General features: G+C 43.8%; 1 protein-coding gene across 2 annotated transcripts in view; it reads right to left on the bottom strand.

Moving 5' to 3' along the window:
• The window catches only part of dachd (dachshund d), a 95,771-nt gene that overhangs the window by 4,283 nt on the left and 69,975 nt on the right, over positions 1 to 21,513 (bottom strand). The window contains exons 7-10 of one of the 2 annotated variants that reach the window (XM_035523018.2): positions 7,467 to 7,609; positions 5,393 to 5,540; positions 3,743 to 3,886; positions 2,639 to 2,707 (exon numbers count right to left, since the gene is read on the bottom strand). In XM_035523018.2, coding sequence (XP_035378911.1) covers positions 2,639 to 2,707; positions 3,743 to 3,886; positions 5,393 to 5,540; positions 7,467 to 7,609 — 504 coding nt within the window. Of the gene's footprint in view, positions 1 to 2,638; positions 2,708 to 3,742; positions 3,887 to 5,392; positions 5,541 to 7,466; positions 7,613 to 21,513 lie in introns of both variants that reach the window. The other variant, XM_027005225.3, reaches the window with a different exon arrangement.

The raw sequence follows: 21,513 nt of genomic DNA, 5'->3' as shown, positions 1-21,513 counted from the left end.
TGACTTTCATTTTGTGACTTTAAAATAGGAACTTCTAAATATAACAATTACTGCAGAAATATGATTAATCCTTAACATAAAAACTGTATTATCATAATATGCATGACTTTATGTTCTAGAACAAAATTATTCAGGCCCCAGTTATCAGTTGGGTGAGATTTAGTGGGGTTAAAAGACTACTCCTTTCATTGAATTCTTCCTTCACAAAAATATCTTTTTAAGTAGGCTAATCAAACTGGGTTATGGGGCTTTTACTTGAGAGTGAGTATTAAACTGCCATTTCCAACATTTCATAGCAATTTCCACAGACTATTTTCAAAGGGAAATGGAGACCACTCATTCATTGATAAGGGTGGTGTTCTCAGGAAGCTGATGGGTAGAGTTATTTAAATGCTAAGACTTATACTACTTGACGCAGAGTTACATATTCATTCTCTGAGTTCAACAGAGACAACAACCAATAATATCACAACAAGGCAGCATGAGAACTGTAGTATTTCTTTGACATTTGCTAACAGAAATGGGTGGTGTGCAAACTAATCGAAATGTTTGAAAATGTCTTTTCTTTCACTCTGCATATTTCGACAATCCAAGAAAGATTGATGTTGCATTAGGGTGATTTATTTTTCACTCTTAGCCTGAGCTGCTGCCATAGTTGGGGAATGTGATTCTGACCACCTGTGGCTCTAATGAGGCAGGGGACAGGTAAGCGTCCTGTGTTTAGCAGTTAAATGTTGGTGTGCAATCCAAAATCTCTCAAAGATTAATCACACCTTTGCAAATGAGCTTTGCAATTATATCATGACAGAACTATAGAAAAAATTGTGGCACTATCATTGACTCAGTATGTGTGGTTAAAGTTGCAATGAGCACATTTTCAGAATAGATTCTTTATTAGGATATTAGCATTAGGATATTAGCATTAGGATATTAGCATATTCAGGTCTGGTGGGCATTTCTTATGATTTTTATAGTGAACAGTGTATATTGCCGAGTTTGGTTTCAGTGCATCTGTTCACCTGTAAACTAAAGATATTAAAATTATAAATAAGGAATACTTTCATGCTTACACATAAGTTTCCATGTCCATCAAATGTAATCGATGTATGGTGTCCACATTTTGCTTCTTCAAGTTTTGCACTTGAGCCTTGATGCTAACATACTGCAGCTAACAGTCAATGGAAACTCATGACCACCAGTTAACATCCAGCCAACTGTATGCTAAAATGCTCAGTCTAGCTCATTTTAGTGCATGCCTCAGGCAATGTAGTTAAAAACATTGTGATGAAGTAATATCAAATCAACTTGCCTGTGATAGTTTTCACCCTAAAGGACACTGTTATTTATAAAACTGAATTAAAGTAAATCACGCAGTTGAAAACTGAAAACTTGGAATCACCTTTTCTCTTAAATAATAATTTGACATCTTTACCATTTAAATGTGGTCTTATTCTCCATTTTATGAAACTGCATCTCAGCAAGAAGTTTGCATTATGCTAATCAATAGCCATAATTTCACTTTATTTGTTAGTTACGTTACCCTTATAGGTCAAGAAGCAAAATTTGGACACCAAACATGACAGGCTGATTGACTACTTCTGAGGGAAGAGGAAACTCTGCCCAGATGTTTGCTTCTCTGAACCTTTCCTTTCAGGTAAAGCAGAAACTCCAGACTTGTCCATTATTCATTTCAGAAAGGTAACTTTGATTTCTGTGCTTGACACAGACTGCTCAGCTACTGCCCCCAGTGGCTACCTCTGCAACATAAGGACCCAAACCACATGATAGGTAGACATCAGCGAGTACCGTTATTGCTGTACCTCAAGCTACAAGATTAAAGATATAGCTTAATACGGGTGTGAAAGTCACAGCCAATATGAACTTCTGACACGTGTATCAGAGATTTTGGCAATGTGCTGACAACAGCCGAGAGTACATCTTATCCGTAACCTGAAACACGGAGAGGGGAAAAAACATCCCCTAATAACCTTTACACTGGACTTTAAGGATTTCCTTTGTTTAGCTGGTATGGACAGAAATCAAAGTGCATGTTCTTCAGGCACCTTGTAGACATTTAGCGATTCTGTTGACACACCAAATAAATAAACAAACAAACTTCATTTTTAAAAAAGGGCTCAGAATACAGCAAATGTAAGAGGCAAACTTCTTCAGAAAATGATGCCAATTGTTATGAGACATTGGAAGAAATAGTCTGATTTAAATAAATAGAGTGAAATGAAGTTTCCTTTTGCAAGGCAGCATTAAAAGTCCCCAGCTGCTCATTTGCAAGCAAAAAAGGTACATCCCCCCCTCACCTCCCTATCCCACACCTTAAACCAACACTGAAAAGAGGCGGACAGGACATGAAAACCGGCATCGCCGCTTCCTGTTTTAAGAATGGCCAATGAGTCTACTTTTTTTCCGACACTGGTCAACATGCAGCCTTCGCTAGCGAGACCGACTTTATTTTTTTTACAATGAAGTGTTGTCTTGATGAATCCTGGTGATCTTGACCTTCCTCTCGAACTGTGAGCTCTGTGGCCCAGATGGTGAGCTGCATGCTTGAACAGCAGGCTGAAACTAAGCCTCATATTGTGGAGCTGCGGCGAGATTTATAGTCTCCTCAAAAAACATGTACCTTGTATTGTCCTTTCAGCATCTGTTCTGCCACTGCTGCGGTCAGTCTCTATCTCCTGGGTCAACGAGTCTGGCAAAATGAAAGGATAATGACGATTAAACATCCATAGCATCTGCGCTTAATTAGGAGGGCTTTGTTTTTGAACATCGTTCCGCATGATTGATGGCGGCAGGTACGAACGGCCGCGGCACATAGCACGACTGAGGCTCAAACCCTGATGAGGTGAGGAATGCAGCGAATGCAGACCAGGACTCCAGGTTGTCAGCACATGTTAGCCCCAACCTGGATCTGAGTCTCTGGCAAAGACATCACAGATGTGATATTGCTACTTCTTCAGAACATCGCGAGCTTCTTACAGTACATAATGCTTAGACTCTGCTCACACGGTTTGGGGTCGCATTGGCGTCTAGGGCACTTGTGTTTTTGAATCTCAGGTATAAGTCCACATCAATCCTCACGCGGGATTTTGACAGCAACCACTCAATCACGTCAGAACAACCCAGATTTGGGTCAAATGTGTCAATTGTTTATATGGCTGAAAAAGCATTTATTTTACACAGACAGTTCCTTCCTCGTTTAAATATGAAGGCTCTCCTCCATTAAAATCCCTAGAATATTATATCGATACCGAGAGCATTATAGATGTACTAATGCTAATGAGGTGGGGCTAATTAAAGACTGCATGTTTTTATAACTGCACCCAAACACTTTATTTATGTTAGGTATTTTTCTCCTACAGTTTTGCAAACAATTGAACTTTTTCTCATGTAATTGAATTACTTGTGAACCCAGGCTGTTAAACACCTTCCTGACTAATACAGCATCGTCCTTACGTCAAACAGGAATAGTTGTCTGAAAGTCAAAAAGTACAAATTGACGGTTAACAGCTTCCTGCTCAAATCAAATGTCAGACTAAACTGGGCTAATAGGCTAAACGGAGCTGTGATTGAGCCTGTCCCCCTTATTACTTTTCATTAGCGAGCCGTCCAGCAGCACATTCTCTTCCTGGCTCAAACCGGCTGCTCATTAGCTGCGGTCTGCTCCGCCCTGGAAATGCGATGGAGAATGGGCATCCAGCGCAGGCACGCGTCACACGCGGCTCACCGTTCAGGGAGCGGAGGCTCTCCGTGGGAGACGTCTGTTTGAGCGACTGCTCCGCCTGCTCCCTCCGCTTGCACTCGTACTCTAGCGCCTCCTGCAGTTTCCTCTTGGCCTTCTTCTCCTTCTTCAGGCGTTTCTGAATTATCGCTGAAGAGACACGCACGCAGACGCACACGCGCGCACGCACACCCACACACAAAGCAGTCCCAGGTTGAAAGTCCCAATCAACCAGAGGGGTAAAATGAGCAAAGAATTCTGAAATTAATAACTGGTGGAAGAGCGACTTGGTATTCTGAGTACGCTCTCTGCTGCTCATAGAAAGTTGGGGGGGGGTTCTTGTTCAACGAAAATGGACTGTGTCATTAGCAAAATAATTGGGCCAGCGATAACCTGGATTAACCTGGGTTAAAGTGCCAGTGGGACAAGGTTCAGCAAAACTTACTCCAAAGACAAAAGGGGAGGAGTCTGCTGAATATAAAGCAGCCAGTGCCTGCAGGGCACTCCCGCACACTTACACGGATACTGAGGAGGAAGCGCTTTATTAAACTGCACTTCATTCATTACGTGCAGCGAATGCATAGAACATGAGGATTAAGACCAATTGGTGACACTTTTGTGTACAAAGAATATAAATCATTTAATATGGGTATCAAATATATTTAAACGTATGTGCGCTAATACAGTGGTACGGGATACAGCAGAGAATGTAACTAGGGGCAATGTAAAATGTAAGGAGTGCTTTTATTATCAAAGATGGTTGTAATTTATTAGTCCAACTATGAGCAATCTACAGACCAATCATCACTTTCCCCTGAGAAATTCTGTTCTACATTTAAAAATATTTACTATTTGAACCATTTATGGCATATGTATTTATAATTACCTTAATATAAAATATGCTCACAAGCACTTCAGCATGGAAAATCAATGTGTGCTCATTTCTAGCCTATAATATGAACATGCCTCCTGCTGCTGTAGTTATGATCACATCTTTGGAGCTGCTGCCACACGAAGCACAGGAAGTCTAGCTCATGTGTGTAAGCCTTTAACCTGCCATGTTAAATCACTTTAAAAACTGTCGCTCTATTCCTTAAATGATCAGATATAGCGCTGTGTACCACTGGATATGTGAATACATTGTGTGCTTGCAATATTGACAACTCCTTTTCCTAACTGCATGGTGGTTAAAGGCTACGTGACACAGTGTGTACATTGTTCCCAACTGCTGCACTGTGACAGACAGTAGTACATGGAAACTGTGTATGCTGAAACATTCATTATAATGAAGCAAAGGTTGGGGGGTGCTGAGGATACATTACTCATGAACTTATATTTGCTATTAAATGGTTGAACTGAGTGACTGCTTACCGAGAATGGCCGTGGTCTACTTTTACATACTGATCTCAGTGATAGCATTCATTTATATTTACAAACGTGGCCTACAGACATCATAAAAAATCCACTATTCAGTGGATAATAAATTGTGTGTGTGTTTGTTTGTGTATGTGTGTGTGTGTGTGTGTTTGTGTGTGTGTGTGTGTGTGTGTGTGTGTGTGTGAGAGAGAGAGAGAGAGTGTGTGTGTGAGAGTGTGTGTGCGTGTGTGTGTGTGTGTGTGAGAGGTTGTGTGTGTGTGTGAGAGTGTGAGTGTGTACCTCTGTTCTTCTGTTCCACAGCCAGTTGCTTTTCCAGGGTCTCTCGGAGTTCTCTCTCCCTGAACAGTTCCATCTTCAGCTCTGTCTTCTCCAGCTGCACCTGCTTCTCCTGGGCACGGGCGTTGTCGATGGCCACCTTCAGCAGACCCTACAGAAGTATCAGGGACATGTGTTATACTGCCCACCACAAAGATACCGCACTGGAAGCAACTTCATGTGTAGGCAGATCCTATCAGCAGAGGCTAAGTAATACACAAGGGTTATTATAGGCTTCTGATTGTAGTGCAAAATCTCTGTCTAACCACTGGAGTTTTCAGTCTTACAGTCAGAGTTCATTAATTAGTTGAAATGCAAGAGTGATATCAAGGCTCTGAGGTTTTTATGACCTCTCTTGGCCAGAAGGGTAAAACAGAGAAAGTATTCTATCCATCTAATTGATTTCTGTAGCTAGAAAGTACCAGGTCGAGGTGTTACAAACATTTTACAGACTTCTCACCAGCACTTGTATAACCAGTTGTGCATTTGTGGCTCTGATAAAGCTGTGACCATTTCAAAACAATTATTGCCCAACACACATGCAATTAAAGCAGATGCAATGGGCTATATCATACTAATTGTTCCTTCGCATGACCCCAATTTAGACTAAGTTGCTTTATCTCAATTTTCTGCTTGGATCACTTTTGTTGATTTGTGTATGGGCGCTCAATCAAAACGTTACTCTGGAATCATGATTAAAGATGACTAACTCAACCCGGGCGCATGCAAGGAGTCCGTGCGCTCGGGCTAATTACCGGCGAGACCGGCAGGGGCAGTGTGCCTCTGATGTCCCTATCACAGGAGCGGTGCTCGGCCCCTGCCCGCCTCCCATCATTAGTCGCACAGGCCATGCTAATCAGCCACATTCATCTTTCCGTCCCGCTTTCATGTGCGCACCGCCAACGGCGGCGATCGAGGGTCCGATGGCGCGACGTGCAGGACGCATTTGTGCTTATTCGGCGTTTTCTTCTCTGCGGCGGCGTAATGCACTAAGGACGGGGCGCGGAAGGAAGCGCGTCGCGGGTGGAGGGGTGTGAATTCGGCAGCACTACATGGGTGGCAGGGGATTGGGGGGTGGGGGTGGAGCATCCGACCCATTCACGTCATTTACAGTGATGTGACCTGAGGAGCGGTGCTCTGTGATGACACACCTGGCCAGTCTGGCAGCATTTTCGCTTTGAGCTAATAGAGGCCATTATGTGTAACTGCATGTCTGCGCAGTGCCTATATATGCGCGCGCACACACACACACACACACACACACACACACACACACACACACACACACACACACACACACACACACACACACACACACACAATACACAGACCGAGCCATTTGACTAATCATTAGGGAGTTCTGTGGATAATAGACATTGCTAAGAAAGGAGCACAACAATATCGACACACATACAAACATACCAACACTTAGCTCCTTTTTTAAGATTTTGCAGTCTGCAATCAACGACACTACAGGTCAACAGGTCAGCTATTATTTTTCCAACGTCCAATAGGAATAAGCCTAAAAAACACGCGTATGCTGTGACACCCTATATGACAGGACTGTTGAGAGCCTGATCATGTAAAGCTTTGTTGTAATACCTGGTGGGTGGATAACATACATCCTTACAAGACAGATGTTTGAGATTCGCTGAAATGGAACCATCATGTTTGGCTGGTTTTTCAAAGCAGAAATCGCTGCCTCATGCCAGGGCTTTGAGAAAAAACTTAGCATTTTATATACTTTCAATTCTGGTTTCTTTTCATTGAAGTTTGAGTTATTTTTTATCAGCTTCTTTTATCGTATCCTAAGTCTTTCAACATTAGTCAACAAAGATTGGCTTTTCTTCCTGCACGCCCTTACTAAAGAAGCAGTATTAAGCTGGTGACTCACAGGAGACAGCAATCAAGAACTCTGTGCTGTTTTGGTGCAAAGTAACCATCTATTAACCATCTATTATACTTTTGGTAGAAAGTTCAGACCTACCTTACATGAACTGTCTGTTGGTAACCTGTTGGTACACCATCAAGAGCTCACCTGAATGTTGGTCAAGAGCGTCTCTATTGATGACAGCCCGTCAGGAAACAAGAAAGGTGATGGGAACCCAGGAGGTAACGCCTGGCCAGCCAGCGACAACCTTTCGTAGCTGTCCCTCGCTGTAGGGGTGCACATGGAGGGTTCTTCTGGGGGCAAAGCACAAGACACACTCACTCAGCACAACTGCAGCCAGGAACAGATTACGCGTCAGTTGCAACACTGTAGTATGGAATAAATCATTATTTTTTCTGGGATTGGTGTTTATACACACATTTTGTTTGTGCGAAAATCACATTAACATCTATACAAGCATGTCCAATCGGCTGGAAATGACTGATAGCCCATTCTGTCACTGTCATGTGAATAAACCCTATTATTGATGCTACTGTATGTGTGGCTGTTAGCAATGCTCGAGAGCTTCTAATCACATGAATGGAATGAAATTCATGAACAGAACACTACGAGCCACCCTTTCAGTGGTTTTGCGGCTGTGTCGGTTGTCCCCGGTAATGTTGTGGGCGTAGATGTGCTAAGAATCGAAGTCTGCCCGGGCCATATGGCCCGCCAAGCCTCTGCTATGAAGAGGCTGCGCTCAGTCAGATGCACATGGCAGGCCTTGATCATCAAGGGCCCGTGCTCCGCAACAAAGACAATATGGCACAAGGTGGCCAGCCTTCATTTACTACCTTTCAGCACGGGGGCATTTCCTCGGGCACGAGCGGCACTGCCAGCTCATCTGAAAGGAACTAGTCCGGTGAAAGAATCTGTGGGTGAAAATCAATACGACTGAGGCAGAAGTTATCAGAGCGGAATCACGGGTGACTTAAAACAGGTTTCAACAGAGGAGGCAAACATCTGTGATTGACCCTCTACAGGTCTGAGTGTTTGCAAAGCGCGGAGCTAAAAAGGTGACTTCTATTGTCCGTCGGAAAGCTGGCGAAAGATAGACATGGACAGGAAATAGCACTCAGAAACACAGTAAGGGCGTCTGCTGGAGCCAGACCTACTAAAGCAAGTCAGACCAAATTAAAATGAACACGAGTGATTTCAGTAACAGGATCAATTACTAGATCACAACTCTGTACTGATTGGTTTAATTATAGCTACAAACTAAGTCCTTTTGCATGTTCTAATAAACTAATAAAATAGGCACAGGTGTATACTGGAACAGGGAATACCTTTCACAGCATGGAATGGACCTACTATAATGCCCCAGGGGTAATAATGCCTTGTCTATTACTGAATTACCTGAACAGAGAACACATACTGCGCACTGTAACATACTGTAACTGTAACAGTGATGGCACCATATTACAAGGAATGAAACATTTTATAGCACTGAAAGTAGCTTATCAAAATGAATAAAAAAACAAATGAACATGCAAGTCTTTTAGTTCTGACTGGACAGCCATTTTACAGTCTTTAATGAAAGCCATTTATCTTATTGCAGAATCGCAGAAAAGCTACATCAGAGCCTTTTTAGGCCCTAAAACGGGAGGAGGCAGCATCTGAAGGGGTGTAAATCTGAGCGTGGGCATTAAGCAGATGTCGCGTATGTAATGTAATGTAAAGCGGGGCCCAGCTCCGGAGCAGGGACACACTTCATCCGAGGAGCCACAGTGGCCTGTCGGAGGCCTGATGACATCACACACCATTAATCACATCCATGAGGATAGACCCCTGCCATCTGTCGCGCACGCCATCATAACTCTACATCCATCTCTCTATCGCTCTCTCTCTGTCTTAGACATGTGCACACAGGGGCCATCATCCATCCCCCCCACCCCTGCCCCCAACAGGCGCACGCACACACACGCACACACACGCACACACACACACACACACACACACACACACACTGTAAGCCCACAGCCATTCCCATCCACAGAGCCCAGTGACGACACGCTGCCCCAGCGAGCTGCCAATCACCATCGCGGGCTTCTTCAGACACGCATCAGGAGCCGTTGCATCTGAGGGTTGAGCGCCGAGGCTACAAACCGAGCCTGGCCGAGCCTGGGTCTGACTGTGCTGGCACCAAAGCCTGCTTGTTGATCCCGTTTATTAATGTTGGTTCTAAAAAAACCAAGTCGGACAATCCAAAGGCCCCTTCCACAGCAGGCCTCTCATACAGAATTAATACGTGTTTGCATGGCCCTCTAAATCATGCGCCAACACGGCGAGACCAGAGGAGCCCCGCAACTCCCATCAATATTCACTAACGCCAGCCAAGGCTTGGTAACAGCTGGTCTTACATTAATTAGTTTAAAGTATTTATTTCATCCATCTCCAGAGCAGATTGAGCAAAAACATTAGAGATTATTTCAAGCATCTGCAAATGCCCTGGAAACGTCAGGCAAACCAACGGTTGAGGCTCAGCCGCCAGGATGAGGGCTTCATAATTTAGGCTCCGCGGAAGAGGGGGAGGCGGAGAGGAGGCTTGCAGGTTTCAGCGGAGGAGCTCCCTGCAGCCTCTCCCACAAAACTCCCTTCCCCTCCAGTTCATTACTGACAATGGATGGCTGCCTAATGGATAAACATTTGCTAGTAATTTAATTTCATAAATAAAAAATCAAACGTTCACTTTTCAAATAGGTCATCACCAACACTTGATGGGCTGTTATTATTTTGTGTCTGTGTGTGCACGCGTGTGGAGATAAAGAGGTGAGTGGATTAGTGGGGGAGAAAAATATATCAGATACGATTATTAGATCACGAAGTGTTTGAGAGGATTTTTCCTGCTCTGGCGTGTCCCATGGCGTTGATACGACAAACGCCAAGTCGACAGAGCGACAGAGAGAGAGGGAGCGACGCGGAGTTCTGCAGACGGGAAACAATAGGGGAGATTTGGATGTCGGAAGCGTTGCAGTTGGTTTGCATCCACTGTTGCCTCATATTTCATCTTGGCATTAATCATACATCATTGCTTTAACCAACTTCTGCTTGGGAGTCAGCAAGGGGCTCACCGCACACACAATGCCGGATCGCAGGCTGCTTTGCGGCGCTTTGTTACAGCGAAACAATCTGTCGCCCATTGCGAAGCATACATTTGCTCTCAAATTACCAGTTGAGCTCTCGAAATAACATCTGAGAACCCAGACCAAATAAACTGGCACTGCATATTGCTGCTGATATACTAAGAAACGTTCCCACCCTTTACACCCCCGGCCATGCTGCACTCTCGTTAGCCACTCTTGAGTGGTACTGCCTTTTTGAAGATTCTCTTAATTCACTCCTCGCTTTCTGCACTCATTTTGGCTCAAGCCTTGCTGTTTATTTCCCACCGTCAGTCCAGAATCATTGACTGGGACTTAATTACAGCAGCAGACGCCAGCACGTTGGAAGAGGCTGGAGGGGAATGTTGCGCTTTCCAGGTGATATTTCTCCGCTGGGGCTGCCAGCGGCAGCTGTGACAGGTCCGAGTGCGGCACTGCCCGCCGGAGAAACCCCTCATGAAATCCTTTCAGGTCAGTCGTGTCACAAATAACATTTCATGCACAACTGTTTTGCAGGATAATAGGAGCCACAAATAAAAACGGGACGCTGTAAATACAATGCATTCCGAATGAAATGCCATAATTTAAAACGACATGCGTTCATGCAGACATGCACACACGCACGCACACACACACACTCCCTCCCTCCTGTGGCAGCAGTAGGAGTCCTTGACAGTATGCTTGCAGTGATAAATCACCTTTCCAGTTAATTTTCTCAGTCCTTATGTGTTGTGCTGCTAAAACAGGGGCTTAGGAATTGACTTGACAAACTATGAATGTAAAAAATATCACTTGGAGGGATCTAGGCTTATCTCCAATTTACATGTTATTAGACTTATATTGTGAGCAACACTTGGGCATGGCCATGCCACAGAGAATCAGAGAGAGAGAGAGAGAGAGATGCAAACGACAACAGAAGACAGAATACATCTCAAACCCCTCTTGACACTGCTTGATATCTTTGATGGAAAGTCACAACAAGGAGATGAGAACGTGTTCACCTGATTTTTAATATGATAGACACAGCATTCCATGATAAATCGACGGAAAACCTTGGGAAATTTTGCAACATTCTCTCAATAAATAGCTTTAATTGACCTTGGGAGCTGAAAATAAGCCATATGTTTGGAGTTGCGCTGTTTGAATTGAGGTCCCTGTGGACCTTTCAGCTGATTCCTCCTATGAAGGCACTGAGCCGGAGGAGAGGCAGAGAGGGAGAGAGAGAGAGAGAGAGAGAGAGAGAGAGAAAGAAAAAAGTGAGCTGGAAGAGAGACCGACAGAGGACTAGAACAGGGGGAGAGGGGGAAAAGAGAAAAGAGAATGAGAGAGAGAGAGCGTGTGGCAGCATTTGGCTGGCCTGGCCAGTCACTGTGATATATTGACAGGTGAAACCTGTGTCCTTGCAAACCTGTGTTCCTCACAGCAGGAGCATAGAATGCTAAAACCTGGAGCATGTCAGTTCCCTCTCGGCAAAGGCGGCTGCTGCTTTCAGCAGACAATTACATTTTATTTGACCTGCCAATGGGCTTGAAAAAGTTGCCGCCTTCCGGGGGAGTGGTTATGACCTTTCAGTCTCATAAATGGAGACAACAGTGCACTGCACAGGAGCTCATCTCCACGTCTGTCTGTCTCCTTGCATCTCTGTTGCAATCAACCCTTTTACAGCAAACACTTTTTATTCACCTAAGCAAAGCCTGACTATGTTTCTGTAGTGTTTTGTTTTAGTTATGTTTGAGCATGCCTAAGTTTAAAGAGCACATAAGGAAAAACCGACCCGGAGAGATGCCAGTTTATTCCGTGCAGAACTTCAACAGGGAGGCTTATGTGCACATGTGTACACATGTACCCCAAAGTGAGAAAAGGTGTGCAACGATCCATACTGGGCAAATTCTTTCAGAATGACTTCAGCATGCACATGTGGTCCACATGGCCAGAATGAACACAGAGACACTATAGGGTGGTATTCGAGACCCTGTCATCACAGATAGCTCCCCCTCTTACCCACTTGGCTCTGCTCTTTTCTGCTCTTCAGTTCAGGGATGAAAATCAGACCTTGCTAAATTCCTGCCGAGAGTCCAAGTCAAGTGCTAGTCAGTTGCTCGCGGATTAACAGGTAACATTCGGCTTGGAGAGCTTTATCTCCATGGGATGAACAGGCCGGGCTTCTCTTTCTCATTCTACCTCTCTACCTCGCCTAATGTTCTCTGCGCTTACAGATTAAATCGCTTGCTGCACAAACCCATTTGAGAGCGGGGAAGGTGAGAGAGGTAATCAGCACAGGCACTGGGCCGTGTTTCCGAAATGCGCTCCCAAACATTACTGTGCACGGGCATAAAATTAGCACCGGGACCTTAAAACGCTGACATTTCGCATGACTTTTGGGAAAGTGACACCCTCATATTTTCACGTAGGATATCATTAAATTCCAGCTGCCCCGTGGCTGGGCCGCGCCATTAATAACCAATTCCGTGCGTCACTCCACTCCCCTCCTTTTTGAAATAATGAATCCTTTGCTTTGCCTTAATAAAGCGAAACGTGTTCTCAAGGCCACGCCGAAGACTGCGACACGGGTGGGCGAAAAGTGTTCGTGCGTCCTTAGCCGTCACGCGCGTTCAGGAACGAAGGCAAAAACGCGACCATGAATCCACGCGTGGAGACGGAGGCCTCCGCTCCCCGATCGCCCAAGCCACCCCCGCACGGCCGTGTAAACGCGCTAGCGCTACGACCAACTGTCACGGTATTCCTTAAACTAGGCCGACAAAACGCAACCTCTCTGATTCTGTTCTGCACGTCGGAGCCGAAGAAGATGTCTTTTTTTTTTTTTTTTTTCATATATACGGCCATGTCATATTTATTGCATAAAGGTCAACGTGTTCATTTGTTCAAAGTCAGCATTTTTTTCCCCTTTCGTTTTTTCTTCTTCTCCTCCATGCACCTCCATATAATAAATGCAGAGAAGGATGTCATTGCCAGACCGCTGAGGATTAAAGGCTCGACTGCCTGTGATGACTGCATTAAAAAAAAACACAAAAAAAACCCCCCGTCCGCTACTTTTGTTTCCGTGAGGGAACCTTGAAACGGGAGTACTCGCGGAGAGAGGCACACCGGCCCCGCGCCGACAGCCGTCGTTTTGTCAACAGACGGGCCGCGAGAGAGGCTTGTGTAACCTCGTGTGACCTGATTAAAAAGACAGAAGGAGGTGCGCGCATTAACGGGCCCGAGTGTTTGAAAAGCAAATGCATTCAAGGTTTGTCCTTTTTCGAAGTGTGGCTCTTATGTATAAATTTGGGAATGTCAGTGATTAAGGACATGCAGGCTATGAATTATGGTTTGTGCTTCAAACGTAACGTTTAAGCAGAAGGTGTGATGACCGACAACTGTGGGGTAGGGATAACATGAGAAATGGCTGCATGCATCTGCAGCGACACAAAACTAGTCCTAGAACACAGAACATTATCGCCATTCTACCAATCGCTAATCTCTAGATCTGGGTGCTGAAATGTCAGTCATCCTAAACTAGAATAGGGCGTCAAAAAGCAATAACGTATATTATTGACGAACATTATAAACTGGTCTTTGTTGGCTGCCTACAGTAGTTCCTCTGGACCCGCCTACCGCTTCCTTTGACACTCTTACACCCTGAATGTTCAATGACTTTATAATATGCTTTTGATATGTGCATATTTTATAACGTTTAGCATTCTCCAGTTGTGTTACATTAGCGACTAATAAATTAGTAAGTCACCCTGATCTTTCCAAGACTCAAGAATCTTGCGCAGCCTTTTCACGATAACTAATATCTCGCAATGTCAGTGCCCTCTGTACACAATGACAGGCATTAGAAATTCAAACAGGAGAAGGGTGGGGGGGGGGGGGATCCGCCCCCGATCGCGACACTTCGACCGGACCGGTATTCACACGTTGGACAATAGCGGAGAGGCAGCAGTTGGACCGCAGAGGAGCGCACTGCCATCCCACTGGGAATGACGCTGCTGCATGTGGCGCTAATCCAGGCTCCACGTACCGCAACACTCGCGAAAGCAACGATGAAAGACGAATGAGAAATGGAAGTGGGAACTTTTTTTTTTTTAGGTACGGCTTAACAGGCTCGGGTCCGACTCCCTTCCGCTCTCGCGAACACAAGCAAGCGCGCAGAAATGGATGCAAATCCATTTGCGCCTGGTTCGCAGTTATAAAAATACTTAGGGGGGCTTTAAAGCGGGTTGATGTGTTAAGCGTGTGGAAATCTGTTTTGATAACATTATTCATAACACTGGCTTTACGCTGCTTGAATTAATAACACTCCATTTACAGATGGAAGAAAGTTGGCGTGGTATTTCAAGCTAAAGAGATTAATTTTTAAACACCTAATTGCCGGGCCGGGGCTGGGTGGGATAAGCAACCTTCGCCGGGGTCTCCACTGCTGCAAAGTCAAGGTGACTGGAACACTTAGGCTTTCAAACGAGCGAAGCCGTGAGAGAGCGGAGAATTAGTCTTCCAGCGGTTTTCTTCCACCCCTGTTCTCTTTTATTAGGACTGATTTACTTCACAGTTGAAAGGATATAAAAGCTTTAAGTATCCGACTATAATTACACTAGAGTCAAAATTTAAAGGTTTGACTCACCATGTCTGCAAGTCGGCTACAACTTGGCAGCACGATAACGGCGCTCTATTCGACTGAGTGCCTGGCAGTCCTGCACTTTAATAGGCCATCAGATGGCTGTGCAAGAATCAGTGTTCTTGAAGTCTGCAAACAAGACTTGCTGTTGTGGAAATTCGCAATTGTTTATCTCGGTAAAATTGGATCTTGGCATGTTCGCGACGTCTAGCAAGCTGTTTGCATATCAGAGGCCTGGAATCGGACAAACGGATCTTGTAAAGGCAGGACGCACTGGGCCTACACGATGAACGGGAATCAGAGCCAGGGTCGACATAGCCTCCTCTTGACAGTTGCTACGCCGTGTTTTATTTGGAAGCACAAATTAGCGGCAAAACGGAACCGGGGTTGCAAATCGTTACATTTCATCTGTCCAAGGGCAAGCAGGTGAATTTGTTCACAGCAGTTGCGCGTACGCGCACCGGGAATTCACAAGGAGGATGTGATAGAATTAAAAAAAAAAAGGGGGGGGGGGGGACATTGTGATTCAACCTTCTGCTAAGAAAAAAAAAAGCTTTCAGACACAAGCTAATTTGCTAATAAACAGCACGGAAATGCACGACTCACGTAGGGGAAGGAACGGCAAGCCTGGAACGGACTGCTCGTGAATAGGCAGTAACGCCTTCACGCCTATGCAAACGGCTCCATAACGCGCCCGTGAAATGAAGGGTAACCTGACGCAACCCAGCGCGCTGTGATGGACAAGGAGATTTCGCCCTCGCCAGTGAATGAGAATGCATTATTAAATTTGCCTCTCCGCTCACTAGATACACTTAGCTGACCACAGCATCTTTATCTCCCCTAACCAAAGCCTTGCATCTTGGCAGGAGAAGGCATTCTGTCACTTTTGAGGCATTTCAAAAATTAAAAAAGAACCTCTTTCTTTTCAACGTCCCTAAAAGCGGTGCGTTTTTCTTTTCTTTTTTTCCTTGCTGAAATGTGATTAGCAGTCAGCGGTGTCATACGTTGGAACATTCGGGAAGGCGAGCAAATAGGAGCCATCCAAACGAACCGCGGGGGTCCCGGGGGCATTTCCCTGCCTGCATCAACAGCACTGTTTGTCACACCGCTCGCAAAATTTGATTGATCCACTGAATTATTATATTTTTTTTGCACCCTTTCACTCGGACAGGACACACTGACGTGCTGTTTGATCATAAACCTCAATTGTCTGCCAAGTCCCATTTCACCTCCTCATGGCTAATGATCCGGGCTTTTGTCTTTAGCAGGAGTTGGCAGAGTCAGCACACGCCTTCGTTCGCTGCCTCCTCCCCCCCCCCCCCCCCCACCCAACAAGAATGGCAAAGACACTAAAAAGGCAAAAGGCAACACGCTTCGACTGCACCCACGGCGAGGTGGGAGATGAACCTTGCCAGTGAACGTCTGCTGAATGTGACTAATGAAAAAATAGAGAATTGGGACATCGATTGTTTTACACGAACTATTAGACTGAAAATTGGTAAATTCTCTAAAAGCTTCAATCAATCAAATGATCAATCAATCCAATTTATACTCTGGTTATTGGTCAGATAATGTAAAATTTCATCAAGCTATGCAAGAATCACACTGGCATTGAATTACCCTTTTATTCTTATTGCTTTTCAAATTAAACCAGATATTAACCTACACTACATACATTATGTGACAGACATTTATGAAGGTATATTAAAATCAAGCTCATAAAAGCTCATTTAAATTCAGTGCTACATGTGGCACTTTGATTTTGGCACAGTGGCCCTGCAGTTGTTCAGATACAATGAGAAATGTGAGTAACGTACACAAGGCGTCACAGAAATGGTGACAAATATTATGATAATTACATGCAAAATAAAATCGGTTCAGAAATTGCCACTGTAAAGGAAACAAAGCTTGAGCCCAAGGACAGATGCACCACAGATCACGCTGCCTGACTCCACGACGCCTGACTCTCACAGTGACATAGCTTGATGGCAGCCTAACGCTTAGGCCCGTGTGCACTTTCATTAAAGTTCAATCATTTACGAGAAGACAATAAAACATCTTAGTAAGTCACTCTGGATATGAGCGAATGTCAGTAAGGCATCAGAAAAGAGTTTCCATAGTTCTGCTGCATTAAATTATATGTGTGCAGACTTTCCATATATGTACAACATACTTGTACCCCTCTAATTCATTACAAAAGCCGGCAAACAAATTCAAGCCTGATACCATCCAAGTGCAATCTGAAATAATTGCCCACAAGATACACACTGAACAGAACTCCTGGCATGATTGCAAAGCATGAGAATTCTTTTTAACTGCACATTTTATTGCTTTATCATGCCGTCATTTTGCATCTCCACTTTGATTTCAGCTTTTAAAACAGGTTGAGGGGGGAAAAAAAACAAAAAAACTTTTATTCTGTTTCTTTTGATGTTCCTGTTTTTGATGAAATAATATAATGGCTAACACATGCTTCGCCATTCACTGACCAGCTGGCAAATTATCTAAGTGATAGTGATAAGCCCTTGCCATGCTCCATCATTCATACCAATGCATCCCAGAGCCTGTCAGCTTGGACAAACCAAACGTGATTATTCATTGCACATTTAAAGCGGGATGCTGAGGTTGAATGTATGCCTCAGTTCCTGCACAACCAAAGACACAATGAGCCGGCAATACAGGGGTTGGCTTACAGTAAAGCGGCTCTTTGCTTTGGCACAATGAGCTGGTGATGAGCCTCGAGTCTTTTAGGCGGTTGAATAACGTGAATGCGGCACGGCTCTAGAAAACTGTCACAATAACAGACAGGGTGACCAACCGGATTGCATGAGAAAAACATATAACAAGAGAGAAAACTTTTGTTGCATTTCAAATGAGTGAAGCCATAAAAACCCCTCACAAGCACTAATCTGCCTGTTCATTACTTTTTATGGTTGATGTGAATGCTTAGGATTTCTGCTAATGTAAGCTCATGTTGGAGGAGACATATATGAGATTAAGATAACCTTCACTGAAAGTATACTCATTTATCCATCACATTTTCTTATAGGGTGAATTGTTTGCCAGTGACACTTATTTTCTTGTAACTTAATCCTATTTCTCATCACTGTACAATTTTTACTTCATAAACTTTGTTCACCAAAAAAAAAACCTTACACAGCCTCCCTTTCCAGACTTCATCTTATCACTAATCGATGCAATTAGTTAACTTATTTGAATTGAAGGCCCCTAGTGAGCAGTAATCTGGGCTAACATACATTATAACAGCTTCCAGTTTGCTACATGCACGCATTTGTGGTGCCTCAAAGGAGTGCAAGCTGACTCATGTTAAAGTGTGTCTCTGTGGACAGTGATGTCCTCGGTGGACAGTGATGTTCTCTGTGGACAGTGATGTCCTCGGTGGACAGTGATGTTCTCTGTGGACAGTGATGTCCTCGGTGGACAGTGATGTTCTCTGTGGACAGTGATGTCCTCGGTGGACAGTGATGTCCTCTGTGGACAGTGATGTCCCCGGTGGACAGTGATGTCCCCGGTGGACAGTGATGTCCTCTGTGGACAGTGATGTCCCCAGTGGACAGTGATGTCCTCGGTGGACAGTGATGTCCCCGGTGGACAGTGATGTCCTCTGTGGACATTGGTGCAATACTTTAGGTTCTTCCTTCCTTGCTGCAACTGTAGAAGTTCCAGTCAACAGGCTTTAGGTTTTTTAAGGTCAGTGACCTTGAGCCTGTGACTGGCCAGGCCAAGGCGAAGCGAGTGGATAACTTAGATTCACAATTGTAATAATTTATGCATTCGTTTTTTTTTCCAATATTTTCTATTGCTTCTCTGCCACATTTTTAAAAGCTCTGACTTGATTTGAGTTTGCAAAAAGCTGTAAATATTTTATTGAGTATATGAGTCGAATGAATATTATGTCAAACAAAACACAAAAACCTTTTAACTTGCATTATTAACAAAGGCCTACAGAACTGAATGTTAATGTTAGAATCAATGAACAATGGAGCTTCATCCTCAGGTGTAACATGTTTCTAGCTGCCACATGTTTTAAACACAAGATCAGGCAACAAGGAGCAGAAACTACAGGAGACTGTTGCAGGATGTGTCTACTATCGTCATGGCTGGTTTGACTGCATCCCATGACTGCATCCCAACTGTCAATGACTGTGATGTTAAGTGTAATGATGTACACCTATCCATATCTATTCAAAACTGTGCAATTTCAGCTGTTGTTGGACTGATTCTAAAATTCGACTGAAATGATTACGTCTCATAAATTACTCATTTTGTTGTTATTGTTGATACTAGGGTTATGGGTAGCCACACACCACGGCCCCCAAGCCTCGCCCATATGGACATGCATTTACAAACATTTCCCCCTAGGAGAGGAATGATGTTAAATGTTTGATGTCAAAAAGGGTTTTATCAGCAAAGGCTTTAGAGCCATTCACGTTTCCGTGTTTGTCAACTACCTGCTGTTTCATTAGACAGAGGCTTGTCAGAAGCAACACTGACAGATTCCCTTTGTGAGGCAATTCAATTAGTCCCAACTTTCTAATAGCAGTTTGCTTTTTTACTTTGCTTTCGTGTGGAACGCCACCAAATGTGTTTGTACTTCTGCTGGCAAAGATAACCTGGCAAACGCAGAGCCAGCCATAGCCATATGGTAACTCTTTAGTGTATTATACGTTTTTCATTTTTTTTATCTGCTTTTCAACTTAGAAAGATGGTGTCTCTCTTCATCAACAAAGAAACAAAGATAAAGAGAGATCAGAAAGCACTCTAAACATGCAAATGATGTGTTAGTTCTGTGTCACCTGTCCAGACACCCCTGCCTGGATACTGATGACGTGAAACCCTCAACTGTAATGCCTTGCAAAGCACTGAAAGTATAACGCATGAAATTAATTTAATGCCCTGCTAAGACCATAAAGATCAAACAAGTGGAGAAATACCATTAAACCATTGGAATGTAATCTCATTTGTCTAAACAAACTGATCCGATGAACAACCCTAATTAAAAAGAGCTCCACCATAAACAAAGCCAAACGGAGCAGCCGTCCCCTCTTTAACAACGGGTCACATTTATTTTATTAATCTAATGCATCATGTATCATATCATTTCAGTTCAATATATCTATCATTAATTTTATTCCCTTCACTTAAGGCTTTTATTGGGATTACTTTGGTTATTAGTTGTTCTAATGTATTGGTTACCTCCAGATCTGGTTTACAATCTCTCTTATCTTGTGGCATAAACCTGTGCGTGTTATTCAAATTGCCTCATTTATTATGATAGCTTCCTCATGTAAATTGTGCTGACTGCTCGCCCTTGCACAGTCCTCATTAGACTAATGAAAACCTTCAAACGAAAAAACTAAACAACCTGCCAAATAAAGGTCTGAGGTTATTATGAAAATTACAACTCTGGGAACTGGGAGAAGCTCTGTTCATTAATTCATGCTCAGCAAATTGGTAACTAATTTAGTTGCACTCCTCTGCATTAATGGATTATTTTATAAAAATGTTTTCCACAGCCTGAGACCTTTGCCGTGCGTATTAGAGAGCCCTGAATTCTAATCAAGCCATGTGACATATTAGGAATGGTGAGCATCTAAATGGTAATGCAATGGTAACACAAATAGACAATGTGGATTTTCTCCCAGTCAGAAGGAATCAAGACCAATCTAGCTCAATTGCTATCTAAAGAGGCTGAGAGAATTGTTCTGTGGAGGGGGGGGGGGGGGGGGGGGATTGTGAAGCTCCACGCAGCTTCTAGCTGATATGTCTCTGTTGGGGAATAATACAAGCAATACATTCAAAGGAGTGACAGGTCTCATGATAATATTATCATAAACAAGAGAGACGATCCGGTGAGGACACTTAGACATACAGTGTGTACATTATCATGAAAACAAAATCTAAGAGCAAACAAAGCACACACACAGACACACACAGACACACACACACACACACCCCTCCATTTCCACAATGGTCACACCTAAGTCCTGACCTGCAGATTCATATAAGCATGCTAATTACACTGCTTCACAAGCTTGAATCTGTGGGAAGGTCCGGCCGAGTCTCTCCTCTCAGGGCCAACTCATCCGGGAGCATACAGACCAATGATTTCCACAGTGGCTTTAATATCATTATCACCCCCAACCAACAATTTCCCACCCCAAGCCTCTGCCATCAGAGAATACTCAAATCTATTAGTTGCTTCATTTTTTATTTAATCCAAAACATTGTGTGTGCTAACTTTCCTTGTCCCTGAAACAATGGAACTTAATTGGCTAAGAGTGCACAGGAAAGTCCATTTGCAAAAAGTAAAATAAATAAATGAAAAACCTTTAAAGTATTGTGTGAACTTGAAAGCTGCAGACATGGTGATGATGATCATGAGCAACTGATAGAAAAGTATGTACAACATGTA

Source organism: Electrophorus electricus, chromosome 9, assembly GCF_041902795.1.
Source record: "Electrophorus electricus isolate QZ-2024a chromosome 9, ASM4190279v1, whole genome shotgun sequence".
In the NCBI taxonomy this organism is placed as follows: Eukaryota; Metazoa; Chordata; class Actinopteri; order Gymnotiformes; family Gymnotidae; genus Electrophorus; species Electrophorus electricus.
Note: the sequence above shows the minus strand (reverse complement) of the source record. Positions and strands in the feature narration are given on the sequence as shown.